The sequence below is a fragment of the Oratosquilla oratoria genome, chromosome 16 (assembly GCF_046742065.1).
Source record: "Oratosquilla oratoria isolate Oo_2021 chromosome 16, ASM4674206v1, whole genome shotgun sequence".
NCBI classification, from domain to species: domain Eukaryota; kingdom Metazoa; phylum Arthropoda; class Malacostraca; order Stomatopoda; family Squillidae; genus Oratosquilla; species Oratosquilla oratoria.
This window is the reverse complement of record NC_134792.1, coordinates 59,341,850-59,362,010: the sequence shown is the minus strand read 5'-3', so window position 1 is coordinate 59,362,010 and position 20,161 is coordinate 59,341,850. Positions and strand designations below refer to the sequence as shown.

General features: G+C 39.1%; 1 protein-coding gene across 3 annotated transcripts in view; it reads right to left on the bottom strand.

Moving 5' to 3' along the window:
- LOC143034049 (nipped-B-like protein A) overlaps positions 1–20,161 on the bottom strand; it is a gene marked incomplete at its 5' end in the record, with an annotated part of 196,110 nt that overhangs the window by 70,704 nt on the left and 105,245 nt on the right. For all 3 annotated transcript variants that reach the window (XM_076199933.1, XM_076199934.1, XM_076199935.1), the window contains 5 exon segments: positions 15,386–15,922; positions 16,146–16,381; positions 16,488–16,713; positions 18,563–18,747; positions 18,847–19,024. In XM_076199933.1, the coding sequence (XP_076056048.1) occupies positions 15,386–15,922; positions 16,146–16,381; positions 16,488–16,713; positions 18,563–18,747; positions 18,847–19,024 (1,362 nt within the window).

Below are 20,161 nucleotides of genomic sequence, written 5' to 3'. Positions count from 1 at the left end.
ACTAAGGGAATTAAACAAACTAAAAAGTGAACTAAGTGCGATAAAGAGAGAAAATGAAAGAAAGGAAAATGTGGTTAAGACTGCAAATGATCTGAAAAAAAAGAGGTAAAAGAACAATTGAAAGCAGTAACAGAAAAAATGGAAGAATCGATCAAAGAGACTGACCAAAACGAAATAAAAAAAACCAGTGGAAAAAGGAACGCAAAAGTCAAAAACTATCATTCACAGAAATAGTACAGCAGCAGGTAAAAGAGAATGCAAAGGAAACAGTGATCAAGGTAATCAAAGAGAAGGAAAATTTGGTGAGAGACACAGTAGACAAAAAGAAATGTATTGTGGTTTATGGTATAAATGAAAAACACGATGTACACCAATACCAAAGGGAAAAGGTATAGAAATTGCGAAGCGGTCCAAGAAGAAGGTCAAAGTCTAGATACAGAAATCAATGACATACACAGAATGCGTACATACTCAAAAGAAAAGAATCACAGACCAATGAAAATCAAACTAAGAACACAAATGATAGCAGAGGAATAAGAGAAAGATAGGGAACTGAGAAGTGAGGCTAAAGCAAAAACGAGAAAAGAACGGAAACAGGGAGAGAAAAAAAAAAAAAAAATTGGAGAGTACTGATCTGAGACTGAGAAAATGGTACATCAGAAAAATGGAAACTTAAACCAAAAAGAGAAGAAAAAATTAAAAGTGGCATATACATATATGGACGGTATGATATCAGGATTAAACGAATTGAATGACTACCTATCAATAGAGAAACCTGACATAATGGGAATTGTAGAGACAAAACTGAAAGGTCCAATACAATCAAGTATGGTGGGACAAGGACTATACAAAATTTGGTCGAGAAATAGGACAAACAGGGGGGAGGAGTCATGATATTGACTAGAAAGAACCTAAATGTAATAAAGGCAACAAAAGGAAAAGATAATGTGGAATTAAAAAGTTAAGGTCGAAAACAGCAATATGAAAAGTAGAAGGTTTATAGTTGTTTATGTGCCACCAAAAACTAAGACCTGGAGTGACAACGAACACTCAAACTTACTATAAGATATAAAGAATGAATTAATTGAGACACTGAAATACGGAGAAAATATAGTAATTATCAGTGATATTAATGCAAAGGAAATAAATTGGGAAGAACCGAGTATGGGAGGTGGAGACAAACCCTGGGGAAATGTCCTACTGGATAAGAACATAAGAATGAAGGAGACTGCAAGAGACCACAAGGCCTACACTAGGCAGCTCCATGTCCATCACCACCTGTCATCCTCATTCATAAAGTTGTCTAATTGTTTCTTAACCTCTTCACTCCAGGGCACATTGCACGTCTGGCAGCATTAGCTGCCCGACGTGCGATGTTGCGTCATAATAATCACATTATAAAAAATAAAGTCAGTGCTCAATCATTCGTTCTCTTTCACCCATGAATTTTGATAACCATAGAAAATATGATGAAGCCAGTTTAGAGAGAATGGAGGTTACGTAGGTACGACTACAATAAATATAATCAAGACGCCGACATCGGCATCATCGCGTACCCACTTGCTCCTCATGACGCCTACGTAGGCGTCACTGTATGGAAGTGGTTAAAACAACTGATAGTTTCAGCGCTTACTACATGGTTATTAAGTTTATTCCATTCGTCAACCACCCTATTAGTAAACCAATTCTTGCCTATTTCCTTTTTAAATCTAAATTTGTCCAATTTATAACCATTACTGTGAGTCCTGCCCTGTTGCTTTAATATAATGACCTTGTTTGCATCACCCTTGTTAAAGCCTTTGATCCACTTGAATACCTCTATTAGATCGTCCAACACTCTGCATCTTAAAGGAGTGTGTAAGTTAAGGTGCCTAAGCCTCTTTTCGTAAGGCAAATTTCTGAGTCCATGTATCATTTTGGTCATTCTTCTCTGTACTGATTCTAGTGAATTTATGTCCATTCTGTAGGACAGAGACCAAAACTGTACCACATAGTCAAGGATGGGTGTAACTATCACTAGAGTTTAATAATTACCTCTGCACTCCTATTCGTTACTGTCCTAGCAATGAAACCTAATGCTCTGTTAGCTCTATTCCTAGCACTAATGCACTGTTTCCTGGTTTTAAGGTCCGAACACACTAGAACTCCCAAGTCTCTCTCTCACTCAGTTTTCTCTAAAAGCGTGTTATCCAAGCTGTATCTATTTTCAGGGTTGTGTAGCCCTAGATTACACATTAACGCAATGGGTTAAGGAAAATACTAAATTTAGACAAAACGAAGAACAATCGAGATTAGATTTGTTATTCACCTCTGAACCAGAAATAGTAGAGGAAATAAATTATAAAACACCAATTGGGAAGAGTGACCAGATATTAATAAAGATCGAACTTAAGGAACAAAATGTGGTAAGAAGGAACGAGAAACATAGAGAAGGAAGACTGATGTACAAAAAAACTGATTTGGTAACACTTGAGAAATTTTTCCAAAGTGCCTGTTGGGAAAAATTTGCAAATGATGAAACAAAGACAGAAGAGAAATGGAACATTTTCAAAGAAATTTATAGAGGGAACAGACAAATATGTGCCTAAGCAGAAACAGAAAAGGGAGTACATAAAGTGCTGGTATAATAAAAAGGAAAAGGCATAAAATCATTCTCACCCATTCCATCCCTGAATACACTCCAGGGTGGAGGGGTGTGGAGTGTATTCAGGGATGGAATGGGTGAGAATGATTTTATGCCTTTTCCTTTTTGGCTACCTCCCTTGTAAGGGGGAAAAAGCCTTCGTATATGTATAATAGAAAGTGTAGCGATGCTAAAGACAAAAGAGACAAAGCTTGGAAAAGATGGAAAAGGGACAAAAAAAGAGACTAAATGGCAAATATACATTAAACTGAGAAATGAATACGTAGACATAAGAAGAGAGGAAAAAAGAAACTATGAAAAAGATATAATAGCAAAATGCAAAGATCAACCTAAACTGTTCTACAGATATGTAAATGACAAACTTAAAGACAAACACGAAATAATAAAACTGCATGTAGGAAATCAAGAATACACAGAAGATGTAGAAATGGCCAAAGTAATGACCAGACACTTTAAGTCTGTTTTTACAATTGAAAGCTCACAATTGTGGGACAATAGTCACCAGGAAGGATCCCCCAAAATGGAAGAAATAATTGTGACAGAAAGAAATAAGGGACCAAATAAAGAAACTCAATGTTAGAAAGTCACATGGTCCAGACGGAATAGCGAACTGGATACTAAAATAATGCATACACGAACTCACGGAAAACATACACAAGATAATTGACTTCTCCCTCAAAGAAATAAAAGTACCACAAGACTGGAAGAATGCTAATATTGTACCAATATATAAGGGAGGAGACAAATAAACTCCAACAAATTATACACCAGAATCCCTGACAAGCACAATTGCTAAAATATGCAAAAGAGTTATTAAAAACAAATGGACTAGACACTTGGAAAAGAACAAAATATTAAACCCCAACAAATTTGGATTTAGAAGTGGAAGATCATGTACTACAAACTTAATATGCTTTTACTCAAGATTACTAGACATAATACAAGAAAGAAATGCCTGGGCAGATTGTGCCTTCCTGGACCTACAAAAGGCTTTCGACAAAGTACCACACAAAAAACTACGAAAAATTGAACTAATAGGTGGAATACAAGGAAAATTATTGGAATGGATGGGAGACTTCTTGAAAGGAAGAAAATTGAGCGTGATACTTAGAGAAAAGGACTCAAAATGGGTAGACATGATAAGTGCAGTACCCCAAGGCATTGGCTCCGATGTCTGCTATTTATATAAATGACATGAATGAAGGAATTAAATGCTACATGAACTTCTTTGCAGATGATGCAAAACTATCAAAGAAAGTAACGAAGAAGACTGTAAATCTTTTCAGGGAGATCTGGACTAAGTCTGGAACTAGAGTAAAAGGAATGAAGTGAATATCAACATTAAAAAATGTAGTATAATGGAATTTGGAAAAAGCAAAAATAGAATATCTGGCAAATACAAAATTGAAACAAAAGTTACAAAAGTAAATTCAGAGACCTAGGAGTCATAATTTCAAATGACATGACACCAGACAAACATAAATAAAATAGTTGGAGAAACCTACAACTTAAAAAGATCAATGAAAGAGGCCTCTGACTACATGGACGAGGGGATGGTGAAGAAAATCCTAGTTACACTGATAAGACCAAAATTAGAGTATGCAGCGACACTATGGTCACCCAGTACAAAAAAAAAATTATATATATATATATATATATATATATATATACAGTAGAAAGAATTCAAAGAGCATTAACAAAGATGGCACCAACACTCAGTATGCTGACATATGAACAAAGATTAGAAAAAATAAAAGTATTAACTCTGGAGCAAAGAATAGATAAAGGCAATTTGATATCCATATATAGAATTATGAAAGGGATGGAAATCCTTGACAGGGCTGATCTACTTAATTGGGATAATAGAAATACAAGGGGACACAAGAAGAAACTTAAGGACAGTTACAGAAATATAAAAAAGAATAGCTTTCCATATAGTGATAAATACATGGAATAAATTAAGAGAGAAAACAGTGAGTGCTAACACTATACACAACTTTAAGAAAGAACTGGATGCGGAAAGATACAACTGCGGGTCCCTACGAGCATAGCTCTTCTCCTGCAAAATACAATTAGGTAAATACACACAAAGAAGTATCTATGCTAAGGAAAGCCAATGAGGAGAATAATAGGGAGATAGATGACATAAAAAAGGAATTAAATACATTAAAATCAGAAAATGAAAGGTTGAAAAGTGAAGACATAAATAGGAACATATACATACATATACCAAGGCTTTTTCCCCCTTACAAGGGAGGTAGCCAAAAAGGAAAAAGCATAAAATCATTCCCACCCATTCCATCCCTGAATACACTCCACACCCCTCCACCCTCCCTCTCATCTGAGCACCTCCTGGATGACAGGTCATCCCTACACCTTGTCCACTGCCCTGGGTCAGAAGCAGTGTCGCAAGACACAGCACATCCACAGCAAGGCCGCTTAATTAAATCGGCGACCCCCCCTCTCCGTCCCCTAATGCATAAAGGAGAAGACAGGGAGAAATCCCTTCGGGCTGCGTCAAAATTTGCTCACACATACTACCCCACCCCCCCATCCCACCTCATGCATCACAACATCATCCATATACAACCATTCTCCATTCACCCCTATCTTCTGTCCTCTCCCGTCCTTCCTCAACAAACATTCTCCTCTTCCCCAAAGCCCCCTTCACAACATCCATCCACCTCATCCTAGGACGTCCCCTCATGTTCACTCCCTCCACATCTGCCTTCCATACCTCTTTTACTAGTCTTTCTTCACTCATTCTTTCCATGTGTCCAAACCATCCTAATACTCTTTCATCAACCCTATCTCCCAACCCCCTTTCCACCCCTGTTCTCCTCCTCACCTCATTTCTCACTCTATCTAGCCTAGTAACCCCTATCATACTTTTCAGACACCTCATCTCAAACACATTCAAACTCCTTCTCTCTTCCTCTCTTATGTTCCATGTTTCTCCCCCATACAGTGCTGTTGGCACACTCCTTCATATAGTCTCCTCTTAGCATCCATTCCCAAATGTCTATTCCTCATTACACTTTTTAATCCACCAAGGCATTTACTCACTTCTCTCAATCTACATTCTACCTACACCTTCACTCTGCCTTTTCCTGCCACATTTGCACCCAAGTATCTAAAACTATACACTTCCTCCAGTCGCTCTCCCTTAATGTTCACTTCCAGATTACTGCCATTTTCACCCCTTGTACATCTCATCACCTTACTTTTACCCACATTTATCTTTAGCTTTCTTCTATCACACACTCTTCCAAACTCTGTCACCAACTTCCTCAATCCCTCCTCCGATCCTGCCACAAGCGCAGTGTCATCCGCAAACAACAGCTGGCTCACCTCACACTTTTCTCCATTTTCTTTAACCATCTCCAATCACTGACCCACTACCCTTGCATTTACCTCTCGCACTACCCCATCCATGTATAAGTTGAACAGCCAGGGCGACATAACGCATCCTTGACAAAGTCCCACCTTTACCTCAAACCACTCTCTCTCTCCATTTCTAATCCTGACACAAGCTCTACTACTCTCGTAGGAACAAGGCATTAAAAAAGGAGATAAAAGATCAATTGCAAAAAGTGACTGAAAAGGTGGAAGAAAAAAATCAAAGAAAATGACTTACAGGAAATAAAAAAACAGTGGAAAGTTGAACAGGAATGTCAAAAAGTATCCCTTAAAGAAATAATGGAGCAATAGGTCAAGGAAAATACCAAGGAAATGATGACCCAATTAAAGAGAAAGGCAACTTAGGGACACACTGGATAAAAAAAGATGCATTGTAATCTATGGTATTAAAGAGAAGCATGATGTACCTAGATATCAGAGGGAAAAAGAAGGGGAAAGGTCACCAAGGAAATTCTGAAAGAATTACATGAGGAAGGACAAGGCTTGGATAGTGAAATTGAGACGTATAGGATGGGCAGATATTCTAAAGAAAAACAATACAAGCCAATGAAAGTAAAGCTTAGATCTCAAACAATTGCTGAGAAAGTACTATCCAGAACAACGAAATTAACAAAAAGTGAACATTACAAAAAATATATGGATAAATAAAGAAATGAGTGAGGAAGAAAAAGAAAAAGAAAAAGAACTTAGAAACGAAGCGAATGAAAAAACAGAGAACTGAAACTGAAAAAAAAACAAAAAAAAAATTGTTTTGGAGAGTGGTGGACCTGAGGCTGAGAAAATGGTATATAAGGAAAAAGGAAACAATGAAGACAGAAAAAGAAAAGGAGAAAGGAAATTAAAAATAGCTTATACCAATATAGATGGAATAACTTCAGGAATGAATGAATTGATTACCTGGCCTTAGAAAAACCAGACATAATGGGAATACATACATACATATACCAAGGCTTTTTCCCCCTTACAAGGGAGGTAGCCAAAAAGGGAAAGGCATAAAAACACTCCCACCCATTTCATCCCTAAATACACTTCACACCCCTCCCACCCTCCCTCTCATCTGAGCACCTCCTGGATGACGGGTCATCCCTGCACCCTGCCCACCGCCCTGGGTCAGAAGCAGTGTCGCAAGACACAGCACATCCACAGCAAGGCCACTTCATTTAATCGGTGACCCCCCCCCCTCTCCGTCCCCCCTTGCATATAAGGAGAGGACGGGGAGAAATCCCTTCGGGCTGCGTCAAAATTTACTCACACATACTACCCCATGAGGAGGAATGGGCGGGGGGCCCATTCCTCCTCATGCAATCACAACATCATCCATATACAACCATTTCCCACTCACCTCTGTCTTCCGTCCTCTCCCTTCCTTCCTCAACAGACATTCCCCTCTTCCCCAAAGCCCCCTTCACCCCATCCATCCACCTAATCCTAGGATGTCCCCTCATGTTCACTCCCTCCACATCTGCCTTCCATACCTCTTTTACTAGTCTTTCTTCACTCATTCTTTCCATGTGTCCAAACCATCCTAATACTCTTTCATCAACACTATCTCCTAAATCCTTTTTCACCCCTGTTCTCCTCCTCACCTCCTCATTTCTCACTCTATCCAGCCTAGTAACCCCCACCATACTTCTCAGACACCTCATCTCAAACACATTCAAACTCCTTCTCTCTTCTTCTCTTATGTTCCATGTTTCTGCCCCATACAGTGCTGTTGGCACAATCACTCCTTCATACAGTCTCCTCTTCGCATCCATTCCCAAATGTCTATTCCTCATTACACTCTTTAATCCACCAAGGCATTTACTCGCTTCTCTCAATCTACATTCTACCTCCACCTTCACTCCACCTTTTCCTGCTACACTTGCACCCAAGTATCTAAAACTATCCACTTCCTCCAGTCGCTCTCCCTTAATGTTCACTTCCAGTCTACTGCCACTTTCACCCCTTGTACATCTCATCACCTTACTTTTACCCACATTTATCTTTAGCTTTCTTCTATCACATACTCTCCCAAACTCTGCCACCAGCTTCCTCAATCCCTCCTCTGACCCTGCCACAAGCGCAGTGTCGTCCGCAAACAACAGCTGGCTCACCTCCCACTTTTCTCCATTTTCTTTAACCATCTTCAATCCCTGACCCACTACCCTAGCATTCACCTCTCGCACCACCCCATCCATGTATAAGGTGAACAGCCAGGGTGACATAACGCATCCTTGACGAAGTCCCACCTTTACTTCAAACCACTCGCTCTCTCCATTTCTAATCCTGACACAAGCTCTACTACTCTCATAAAAACTCTTGACAGCTCCCAAAAGCTTTCCTCCTATCCCATAAATCTGCATAACCTCCCACAGTGCCTTTCTGTCTACCCTATCATAAGCCTTTTCCAGATCCATAAAAGCCCAAAAAACATCCTTCCCCTTTCCTATAGCTTTCTCACATATCTGTCTTACCACAAAGATCTGATCTACACAACCTCTACCTGTCCTAAATCCACACTGTTCCTCACCAATTACTCCCTCTGTTCCTCTCCTAATCCTCTCAACCAAGATCCTCCCATAAGCCTTCCCTACTACACTTAACAGGCTAATCCCTCTGAAACTACTACATTCACACTTGTCCCCTTATCCCTTGTAAAGAGGAACTATACAGGCACTTCTCCAGTCCTCCGGTACTCTACCCTCTCTCCAGCAAACATTAAATAACCTCACCAACCAGTCCACCATCACTGAACCTCCCTTTTTCAGACATTCTGCATGGCATCCATCCAGACCAGGTGCCTTACCTGCTTTCATCATCTTTACAACTGCCTTCACCTCATCCTTCCTTATTTCTCCTCCATTCTCCTCACTCATCACTCTCATTTTCTTCGCATTTCCCACTGCAGCTATCTTTCCTTCCCTATCCTCCTTCACATTTAACAACTCCCTAAAATATTCTGCCCATCTTCCCCTTACTGCCATCTCTTCCATTATCATCTCTCCATCTGTACCTTTTACCTTTTCTTCCCTACTTGATTCGCCTCCTCTTCCTCTCTTAATTTCTTTCCAAAACATCTTTTTATTACTTTCAAAATTTTCTGTCATACTCCTACCCCATTTCACATCTGCTCTCCTCTTTGCCTCCTTTACCTTTTGCTTTACTTCTCTTTTCTGTTCTTTGTACGTCTCGTATGACTCCCCCGTCCTCTTTTGTAACCAATCTGTGAATGCTCGCTTCTTCTCTTCTACAACCTTCTTTGTTTCCTCATCCCACCATTCACTACCCTTTCTTCTATTTCCCCCTGTCCTTCTTGTTCCACACACCATCCTTGCACACTTTAAGACTCCCTCCTTGAACCATCCCCATTCCTCCTCCACACCCATCTCTGCTCCATCCTTTACTCCCTCCCACTCCTCCTTCAGCTTCTTTTCGTACTCCTTCTCCTTTTCATTCATGGAGTTCACTCTAAGAACCTCCCTACCTTTTGTCCCTTTCCTCCTTCTCCATCTATCCTCCACTCTCAGCTTACCTTCCACCAAAAAATGATCTGATATTCCCCCTCCCTCTCCCCTTAGCACATGTACATCCTTAACTCTTCCTATCATAATCCTATTTACCACTACATAATCCATTAGCGCTCTATCTACCACCCTCTCCCATGTGTACTTATGCTTGACTTTCTTCCGAAACACTGTATTTGCTATCATCAACTCTCTTTCTAGACACATTTCCACCATCAACTCTCCACTACGATTCTTTCCTGGAACTCCACACTTCCCAACCACTCCATCGATAGGACCATTTCCCACCCTAGCATTAAGGTCTCCCAGTACTATTACATTGACTAATGGGAATAGTGGAAACTAAATAAAAATGTACTCCACCACCAGACACTGTGGGACAAGGTTTATACAACTGCTGAACAAAGAACAGAAAAGATAAACAGGGTGGCGGAGTATTAATTTTGGCTAATAAAGATTTAAATGTAAAAAAAAAAAAAAATTAAGGAGAAAATAATGTAGAATCAATTATGATACAAGTGGAAAGCAAACATATGAAGAGTAGAAAATTTGTAGTGGTGTATGTGCCCCGCAAAACACAGTCCTGGACAGAAAGTGATCATTCCAAAATATTAGAAGATACAAAATATGAATTAACTAATATACTGAATGACAGAGAAAATACAGTAATTATGGGTGACTTTAATTCAAAAGAAATATGTTGGGAGGAAATGACAGTGAAGGGTGGAGAGGAACTCTGGGGCAATGTCCTGCTCGATATGACCATCGAATACACAATGACTCAGTGGATAAGGGAAAATACCAGATACAGAGGTGGTGAAGAACCATCAAGGCTAGATTTAATACTTATAACAGAGCCTGAAATTGTCGATAAAATTTATTACAAAACTCCAATAGGAGTGACCATGTACTAATAGAATTTGAGTTGAAAGAGCAAATGGATCAAAGCAGAAATGATAAACATAGAATTGGAAGACTAATGTACAACAACAATTTTGAGAAACTCAAAAAATTTCTTTTGCAACGCAAACTGGGAAAAATTCCTAAATGAAAAAACACAGTTGGAAGGGAAATTGAATATACTAAAAGAAATTTACAATAAGGGAGTAAATAAATGCGTACAACAAAAAATGGAAAGAACATACATAAAAAGCTGATACAACAAAAGGTGTAGTAAGCATATATATAATATATATATATATATATACATATACAAGGGGGGTAGCCAAAAAGAAAAAGGCATAAAAACATTCCCACCCATTCCATCCCTGAATACACTCCACACCCCTCCACCCTCCCTCTTATCTTAGCACCTTCTGAATGACGGGTCATCCCTGCATCCCTGATTTGTTTCTACTCAAGATTAATAGGCATAATAGAAAAGAGAGATGGTTGGGTAGACTGTGCCTTTCTGGACCTACAAAAGGCATTTGATAAGGTACCACACAATAAACTAATAAGGAAGATTAAATCAATAGGTGGTATCAGAGGAAAATTACTGGAATGGATGAAAGACTTCCTGACTGGGGGGAAAATGAGAGTAGTAATTAGAGATAAATTCTCAAATTGGGAAGAAATGATAAGTGGTGTCCAACAGGTAAACCTACAATTAATAAAAGGGGCATTTGCCTATTTGGACGAGGAAATGATATGAAATTTCTAACTACACTAATAAGACCAAAACTCGAGTATGCAGCAACACTATGGACACCCAGTACCAAAAAGAATATAAAGAAGTTAGAAAGAATACAAAGAGCAACAACAAAACTGGCATCAACTCTTTTCAAAATGATATATGAACAAAGACTGTCCAAATTAGAATTACCAACTCTGGAACAAAGAAGGGAAAGAGGAGACTTATTATTTATCTATAGAATTATGAAGGAAATGGAAATTTTAGATAAGAATGACTTACTGAAATGGGACAATGGAAAAAGGAGAGGACACGAAAAGAAAAGAAAAAAAGGTAATTACAGAAGTGATCTGAAAAAAATTAGCTTCCCACACAGAGACTTGGAACAAATTAGACAAAGAAACTGTGCAAACACTATTCAAGATTTTAAGAAAAAACTTGATGCTAAGAGATACAAAGACAGGTCACCACAAGCATAGCTCCCTTCCCGTATAATACAACTAGGTAAATACAAAAATCTGATCTACACAACCCCTACCTGTCCTAAAACCACACTGTTCCTCTCCTAATCCACTCAATCAAGACCATCCCATAAGCCTTCCCAACTACACTCTGAAACTACAACACTCACACTTGTCCCCCTTTCCCTTGTAAAGTGGAACTATACAGGCACTCCTCCAGTCCTCCGGCAATCTACCCTCTCTGAAACAAACATTAGCCTCACCGGCCAGTCCACCATAGCTGTACCTCTTTTCTTCAGACATTCTGCATGGCATCCATCCAACCAGGTGCCTTACCTGCTCTCATCATCTTAACAGATGCTTTCACTTCATCTTTCCCTATTTCTCCTCTATTTTCCTCACTCATCACTCTCATTTTCTTAGTGCTTCCCACTGCAACAACCTTTCCCTCGCTATCCTCCTTCACATTTAGCAACTCCCTAAAATACTCTGCCCACCTTCCTCTCACTGCCTTCTCTTCCATTATCATCTCTCCATCTGCACCTTTTACCTTTTTTTCTCTACTTTCAAAATTTTCTGTCATACTCTTATCCCATTTCACATCTGCTCTCCTCTTTGCTTCCTTTATCTTATGATTAACTTCCCTTCTCTTTACTTTGTACCTCTCATATGATTCCCTCGTCCTAATTTGTAGCCAATCTATGAATGCCTGCTTCTTCTCTTCTACACCCTTCTTTGGTTCCTCATCCCACCACTCACTACTCTTCCTTCTATTTCTTCCTGCCCTCCTTGTTCCACGCACCATCTTTGCACACAGTATGACTCCCTCCTTGAACCATCCCCATTCCTCCTCCACTCCTAGTTCTACTCTATCCTTCACTCCCTCCCACTCCTCTCTCAGCTTCTTATATTCATTCTCCTTTTCCTTCTCATTTAAGCAGTTCACTCTAAGTACCTCCCTACCTTCTGCCCTTTTCCTCTTTCTCCACACTCTCTCCCCTTAGAACATGTACATCCTTAACTCTTCCTGCCATTCTCCTGGTCACCACTATATAGTCCATTAATGCTCTACCTGCCACCCTTCCATCCACCACCCTCTCCCATGTGTACTTATGCTTGACTTTCTTCCTAAACACTGTATTTGCTATCATCAACTCTCTTTCAAGACACATCTCCACCATCAATTCTCCACTACGATTTTTACCTGGAACTCCATATTTCCCAGTCACTCCGTCTATTGGTTCATTTCCTACCCTAGCATTAAGGTCTCCTAATACAACTACGTTGACATTTCTCCCTAATCCCTCTATGTACTCATTTATATATACCCAAAAAGCCTCCCTTTCCTCTATGCTCTTCTCATTACCAGGCTCATAAGCACTTACAAAAACCCACATCTCCCTTCCCAGCTTCATCTTCATCCACATCAACCTTGATGAAACCTTCTTCCATTCCACTACATGCTTACTTATCTCTTCACTTACTAGTATAGCCACCCCTTCTCTCCCTCATCCCCTCTTCACTCCTGAGTACCTCCCAGATACACTCCCAAACTCACACTCGCCCTTCCCTTTCATTTTAGTTTCACTCAAAGCCAGCACATCCATCTTTCTTCTTGCAAACATACTGCCTATCTCTTCCCTATTACTCTCATCTGTACCACATCAATGCACATTAAAAGACCCAAACATTAGGGTACTGGTTGGAAAACTCCCAGACCCTCTTATGCCTTTACTTTTTTTTAGGAATGTCCCCTTTGGGGCTACAGGTTGTAGGACTCCTAATCCCATCCCCCGTCCTATTTTTTGTCGCCTCTTACGACTCAAGTGGAAAGACTTGGTGGTAGTATTCTCTTCCCCCACCACAGGGTAGGCGAAAAAAGGAAATGAATATTCAATGAAATGGTACAGGACAGTTGGGGGACAGCATAACAGAGGGACATTTGTAGTATAAAAGTGTCATCATTTCTCTATGAACAGTTTTTTCCTCTATGACAGACAAAATGATGTGTGGCTCTGGTCCATAGGGGCACCCCATATAGACCCTAAAGTATCAACTGCATGCTACTCTGCCCCAATAACAGAGCCAATACCCCAGATGGGCCTTATTAGTGTGACTAACATTTTTTTTTAACAATTCCTTCATCCAAATAGGTAAATGACACTTTTATTGATCTTAGCAAGTTATAAGATTCTCCGACAATTTTGTTTATTTATTTATCAGAGGACAAGTCATTTGAGATAATTACTCCCAGATCTTTTTCAGATCCCACTTTCTTTATCGCCTTAGTTCCAATTTTATATTGTCCTCATATTCTATTTTTACTTTTTCTGAACCCCATAATGCTACACTTCTTAATGTTGAAGTCCACTTCCCATTTCTGACTCCATTTCCAAACCTTGTTCAGGTCTTCCTGTAGTGATTTGCAATCCGTTTCAGTTTTTACTTTCCTCAACAATTTAGCATTGTCTGCAAAGAAACTCATGTAACCTTCCACATCATCATCCAAGTCATTCACAAAAACAGTGAACATTATTGGAGCAAATACAGATCCTTGCAGAACTCCACTAATCATCTCCTTCCAACCTGAATATTTTTCTCTGAATACCACTCTCATCTTTCTACCATTCAGGAAGTCCTCCATCCAGGTTGCCTTGTATCCTTCCTATGTTCTCCAATTTAAAAAAAAAAAAAAAAAAAAATTGTGTGGTACTTTGTCGAAGGCTTTTTGCAAGTCCAAGAAAGCACAATCAGCCCATCCATCCTTTTCTTGTATTATATCTATTAGTCTTGAGATTAAATGTCTGAGAAGTATAGTAGGGCTTACAAGGTTGGATAGAGTGAAAAATGAGGTGAGGAGCACAGCAGGAGTGGAAAAGAAGATGACAGATAGGGCTGATGAAAGAGTATTGGGAGGGTTTGGACACGTGGAAAGAGTGAGTGAAGAAAGATTAGTAAAGGAAGTGTGGAAGACAAAGGTAAAGAGAGTGAACTTGAGGGGGCAACCGAGGACGAGAAAGAAGGGATTGTCTGTTGAGCAAGAGAAAAGGCATGAGATAGGGCTGAGTGGAGACAGGGGATGATGGGGTAGGGGGTTCTTATGTGTGGATGATATTTTGCAGCCTGAAGGGAATTCTCCATCTTCTCTTTTCCTGCATGAGGGAATGGAGGGGAGAGTCGCCGCTTAATTGAAATGGCCTTGCTGTGGATGTACTGTGTCTTGCTACATTGCTTCTGACCCAGGACACTGGGCAGGATACAGGGATGACCTGTCATCCATGAGGAGCTAAGATGAGAGGAGGGAAGGGGTGGTGGAGGGGGGTGGAATAGGTGGAAGGTACGTGCCTATGCCTTTGTTACCTCCCTTGTAAGGGGGAAAAAGCTCTTGGTATACAGAGAGATACTTGAGACAAAGCATACACCCACCCACACTTCCAAAAAAAATCATTGTCCATCCCATTTTAGCTCTTATGGATGGAGAGCCATCCCTGTCCCTCCATCAAACTGTTCAGGTCAGAAGCAGCCCATTACATATCAACATCCAGAATATATATTTTTGTTCAATATGTGATTAGCAACAATTTAATTAAATATACAAATAAGTACCTCACAAATGAACTAGTTCTCTAGATGGATCTAATAATACTATACTAAAAGATTTCGATGAAATTCAAATCAAGGTGACTCCTTTATCAAGAAGCAACTGTAAAGTGCTACTTACTAAAAGTTTGCCAAGAAGGCTTAGAAGTAATTCTGCTGCTGGCCACTCAGGTTTATTTACTGTAGATAATAAATCTTGCACAAAGTTTTCGAACAATGGTCTATAGTTTACTTCTTCTGATTTGCTGCCACACTTTTGTAAAAACACTGACAAAAAACTTACAGCTGTACGTATTGCAGTTTCATATTTATTACACACTAAAACATCCCTATCCATATTTAAATTCAATTTATTTCCTTCACTTTTCACCTCTTTGGACTCTTTAGAGTCTTTAGAATCTTTGGAGTCTTTACTCTCCCTTGCACCTTCACTTTCACTTGCACTTTTAGTTTGACTTCCTTTTGATTTTCCTAATTCCTCAGGAAGTTCAACCATACACTGTATAAGCTGTAACACTAGGGCAGTCAACATCTGTATATTTTCATCAGAATTTAATCTGTATGTCCTTAAACTTCTTTTACTACTTGGTAACCTTGCTATGGAGGCCAAGATGTCATCTAATAGGAGACGACGGTGCTTGTCATACTTGGCAAAAACCTGAAACAATAAATTCTTGATTTTGTATTTGGTATTTTATATTATGTGAACTGCAATTAATTAATTATTTACTGAGCCAAAGAAAAGTTCCTTACTTCCCTACTTCTAATTATTTATCCTTATTATTACTATTATCATCACTGATTTTCATCACTATAAATAAATAAACTTTCAGTTTTAAATGTCAAACCCACACCAATAAATTTAATATATCAGAACTTACGGAAGTGACAAGTCTTAGGGCAGAGAGTTGCAGTTCTGACACATTTTCAACAAAGAAAGGAGCTACACCTAAAGTTGACAGTATAAGAACAGTGGTGTCTGTGAGAGGCTGCAAATGTGTTAGGTCCGCTAACAAACCCACAAGTTCATGTAATTTGTTGTAAAGACCCAAGATGTTCCGGTTCTTCACATCACGGTTATGCTGACGTTTTCTTTTAACATTCCCAACATAGCCATCTGAAATATAACATTAAAATAAGGCATAACTCCAAAATAAAAAGGTAATGTCTACTGTAAAATCTGATAATAACTAACAACAACAGTAAAAATATACTGAACTCACCTTTTTTACTTTCTATTCTATACACTGGGTCAAAGGAGGGATATATCGTATTGGACAGCTGGAATTTGGCAAATTGTACACAGCGTTCTATGACATCTTCAAGATAAACACGTTTGTTCATGTTTGAAGCAGTGATGATGTACATTGAAGTGAGCGAAGCATCCATTCCACGCAGAATTCTTTCCAAGACCAGTTCCATCCATAGTTTATCATCATCCTCATCATCCTAAATAACAATATATAAATAATTGTACATATACAATAATGAGTTTTTTCCCCTAATAAGGGAAGTTAAATCATACACTCACCCCGCGCCCATCCCCTGAACTGTTCAATGTCCCTCCCACTTAAACACTTCACTGCTTGGGCCATAAGCAAACCAGCAAGACACAAAATTTCTATAACAGGGCCTGAAGGAAAGATACATGAAGACAATAGTAAAGGACAAGATGTCAAGATAGAGAGTAGTAACAGGCAGAGTTCCACATGGTTCAGTGCTTGCACCAATGTTTCTTGTCTATGGGGGGACGGAGAGGGGAGATCGCCGATTTAATGAAGCGGCCTTGCTGTGGATGTGCTGTGTCTTGCGACACTGCTTCTGACCCAGGGCAGTGGACAAGGTGTAGGGATGACCCGTCATCCAGGTGCTAATATAAGAGGGAGGGTGGAGAGGTCTGGAGTGTATTCAGGGATGGAATGGGTTGGAATGATTTTATGCCTTTTCCTTTTTGGCTACCTCCCTTGTAAGGGGGAAAAAGCCTTGGTATATGTATGTATATGTATGTCAATGATATGAGGGAAGGAACTACAAGCTCTATCAATATGTTTGCAAATAATGCAAAAATCATGTGACCTGTGAAAAATGAGGAAGGTTGATTATTGCAAAAAGATCTAAACACTTTTTGCATGGAGCCAAGAATGGGAAATTAAAAAAAAAAAAAAAAAAAAAAAAAAAAAAAAAAAAAAAAAAAATAATAATAATAATAAAAATAAGAGAAGAAGAAGCAAAGTAAAGTACTGGAAAGTTGATAAAACCTGTCACCTGACTTTGATATCAGCAGGACTTGGAGAGACATACTGGTGTTTCACTACACAGAAGAAGGGTTGATGAAAAAAATGTATAGAAACCTTGATAAGACTGGAATATGCATCAGTAGTATGGTCCCCACAGTGTGAATGATATAAGCAAGATCAAGAAAATACAAAGGGCAGCAACCAAACTAGTTCCCAGCCTGGCAGATAAACCATACGAGGAAAGATTAAAAGCACTGGGTCTCTGAAAGATCAATGAGAAAGAAGTGAAGAAATACACTCTCTCATATGCATAAACATGTGGAATAGCTTAGGAAGTGATATAGCCCAAGCTCAAACAATACAAAAGTTTAAATCTAAATATACATACATATACCAAAGGGTTTTTTCCCCCCTTTATAAGGAAGGTAGCCAAAAAACAAAGGCATAAAAACCACTACCACCCCATTCTATCCCCTACATACTCCACTCCCTTCCACCGTCTTCCCTCCCTCCTATCTTGGCACCTCCTTGATGACAGGTCATCCCTGCATCTTATCCACTGCCCTGGGTCAGAAGCAATGTCGCAAGACACAGCACATCCACACCAAGGCCGCTTTATTAAATTGGCAACCCCCCTCTCTGTCCCCTCATGCAGAAAAGGAGAAGATGGGGGAGAAATCCCTTCAAGCTGCGTCAAATTATTTTTCACACATACTCCCCCACACCACATCCCCCACCCATTCCATCTCATGCATCACAGCATCACCCATATACAACCATTCTCCATTCACCCCTATCTTCTGTCCTCTCTCGTACTTCCTCAACAGACATTCCCCTCTTTCCAAAGCCCCTTTTACCCCATCCATTCATCTCATCCTAGGTCACCCCCTCATGTTCACTCCTTTCACCTCTGCCTTCCACACCTAAGCAAGATGCAATAAAAATTTCCTTCAGCTGTTCAAATCCTGTGCTGGCATATGTTTGGGACCTTTCTACCCAATTTGTGAGACCTAATTCCACAACTATGGGAAAATAAAAATATAATGCTCTATAATACTTACATCATCAATAATTGGGGTTACTTTTGCTCCATCCCTAATATTTTTTTCTAATATATTTAACAATCTAACTAATCTTTCTGGGGGAACAGTTGCCATTGCTCCCATGTTCTTCAGCTTTGCAGCTTCAGCACAGAGCTCTGACAACTCATACTTTGCAATAAGATATTCTTGAGGTACATCATCTTCTGCAATACAAAAGAAAAAGTGAAGATATATCCTACATAACAAATATCAATATAACCTGAATATATTTTACATAAATATTGGTTCATTAATAAACATACCAATTTCTGCATTGAGATCTAAATCTTCTGTATTATCAAATATTCTTTCAATTGCTCTATTAAATCTCTGGTATGTATTTGTTTCCATCAATTCTTCTGATGTTAGCTTTTCCGTGATGGGTACTAGCTTTCTTTCAATGCGTTTGTTGTTATAAACCTTTTTTAGTGGTCGTTTAACCTGAAAAAGAAAATAATTTTTTTTTAAAATTGGTTTACGCTGTGAACAACAACTTTCATTTCTTCGTAACTCCTATGATTACAATGTAAGGTAGTTGTTCACTAATAAATGTGTTACAGTATGACCAATATGGCTGGATGTCAGTCTTAGTTATATATCTGAATAGATGTATAACTGAATAGATAATTGGACTAACAATCATACCTCATTTCCATTGTATTTGCATCAGTTCTTACATAAAATACATACTCAAGATACACCATCTAACCCTGATGCCTTATCAGCTTTCATAATTTTCAAAGGTTTTTGTACTTCAACTTTACCTCCAGCTTTTCAAAGGTTTTTATACTTCATCTTTACCTATAGCCCTATCATTTTCCTCTCTCATCACAATAAATTTTCCTAGCTCCTTCCACTGCCACAACCAATCACTAACCTCACATTTAAAAAAATTTCTTAAATATTCTACCACCTTCCCATTATTGTCTTCACTTCCATTAAAATAAGTCCATCTGTATTTGATTTTTAGCTATCATTTTCCTATCTAATCGCACTAAAATTTCCCAGCTCCTTCTACTGCCATGACCAATCACTAACCTCACTCACATTTAACATTTTTCTGAAATAAATACTCTACCCGTTTTTCCATTATTACCTTCACCTCCATTAAAATATGTCAATCTGCACTGATTTACCTCTTCCTCTTCCTGATTCACCCCCCTCACTCTTTTGCAAAACATTTATTTTATTATTTTCAAAGTCATCTGTCAAACTCCTATCCCATTTCATATCCACTCTCCTCTTTGCCTCCTCCACCTTATGTTTTGTTTCCCCTCCTCTCTTCTTGTACCTTTCGTATACTTCCCTACCTTGCAAACAATCCATCTATGATCAGTTCTTTTCTTCTACTAGTAGTAGTGTAGTAGTTTCAGAGAGATCAGTCTGTTGAGTGTAGCTGGGAAGGCTTATGGGAGGGTTTTGGTTAAGAGGATTAACCCCTTCCATACGGTGCCGCACACGTAGGCGTCATGGGGAGCGAGTGTATTCGCGAGGCTGCCATATCGGCGTCTTGATTATATTTATTGTAGTCGCCCCTCCATAATGACATTCTTTCTAATTCTTTTGTAATCGCATTTT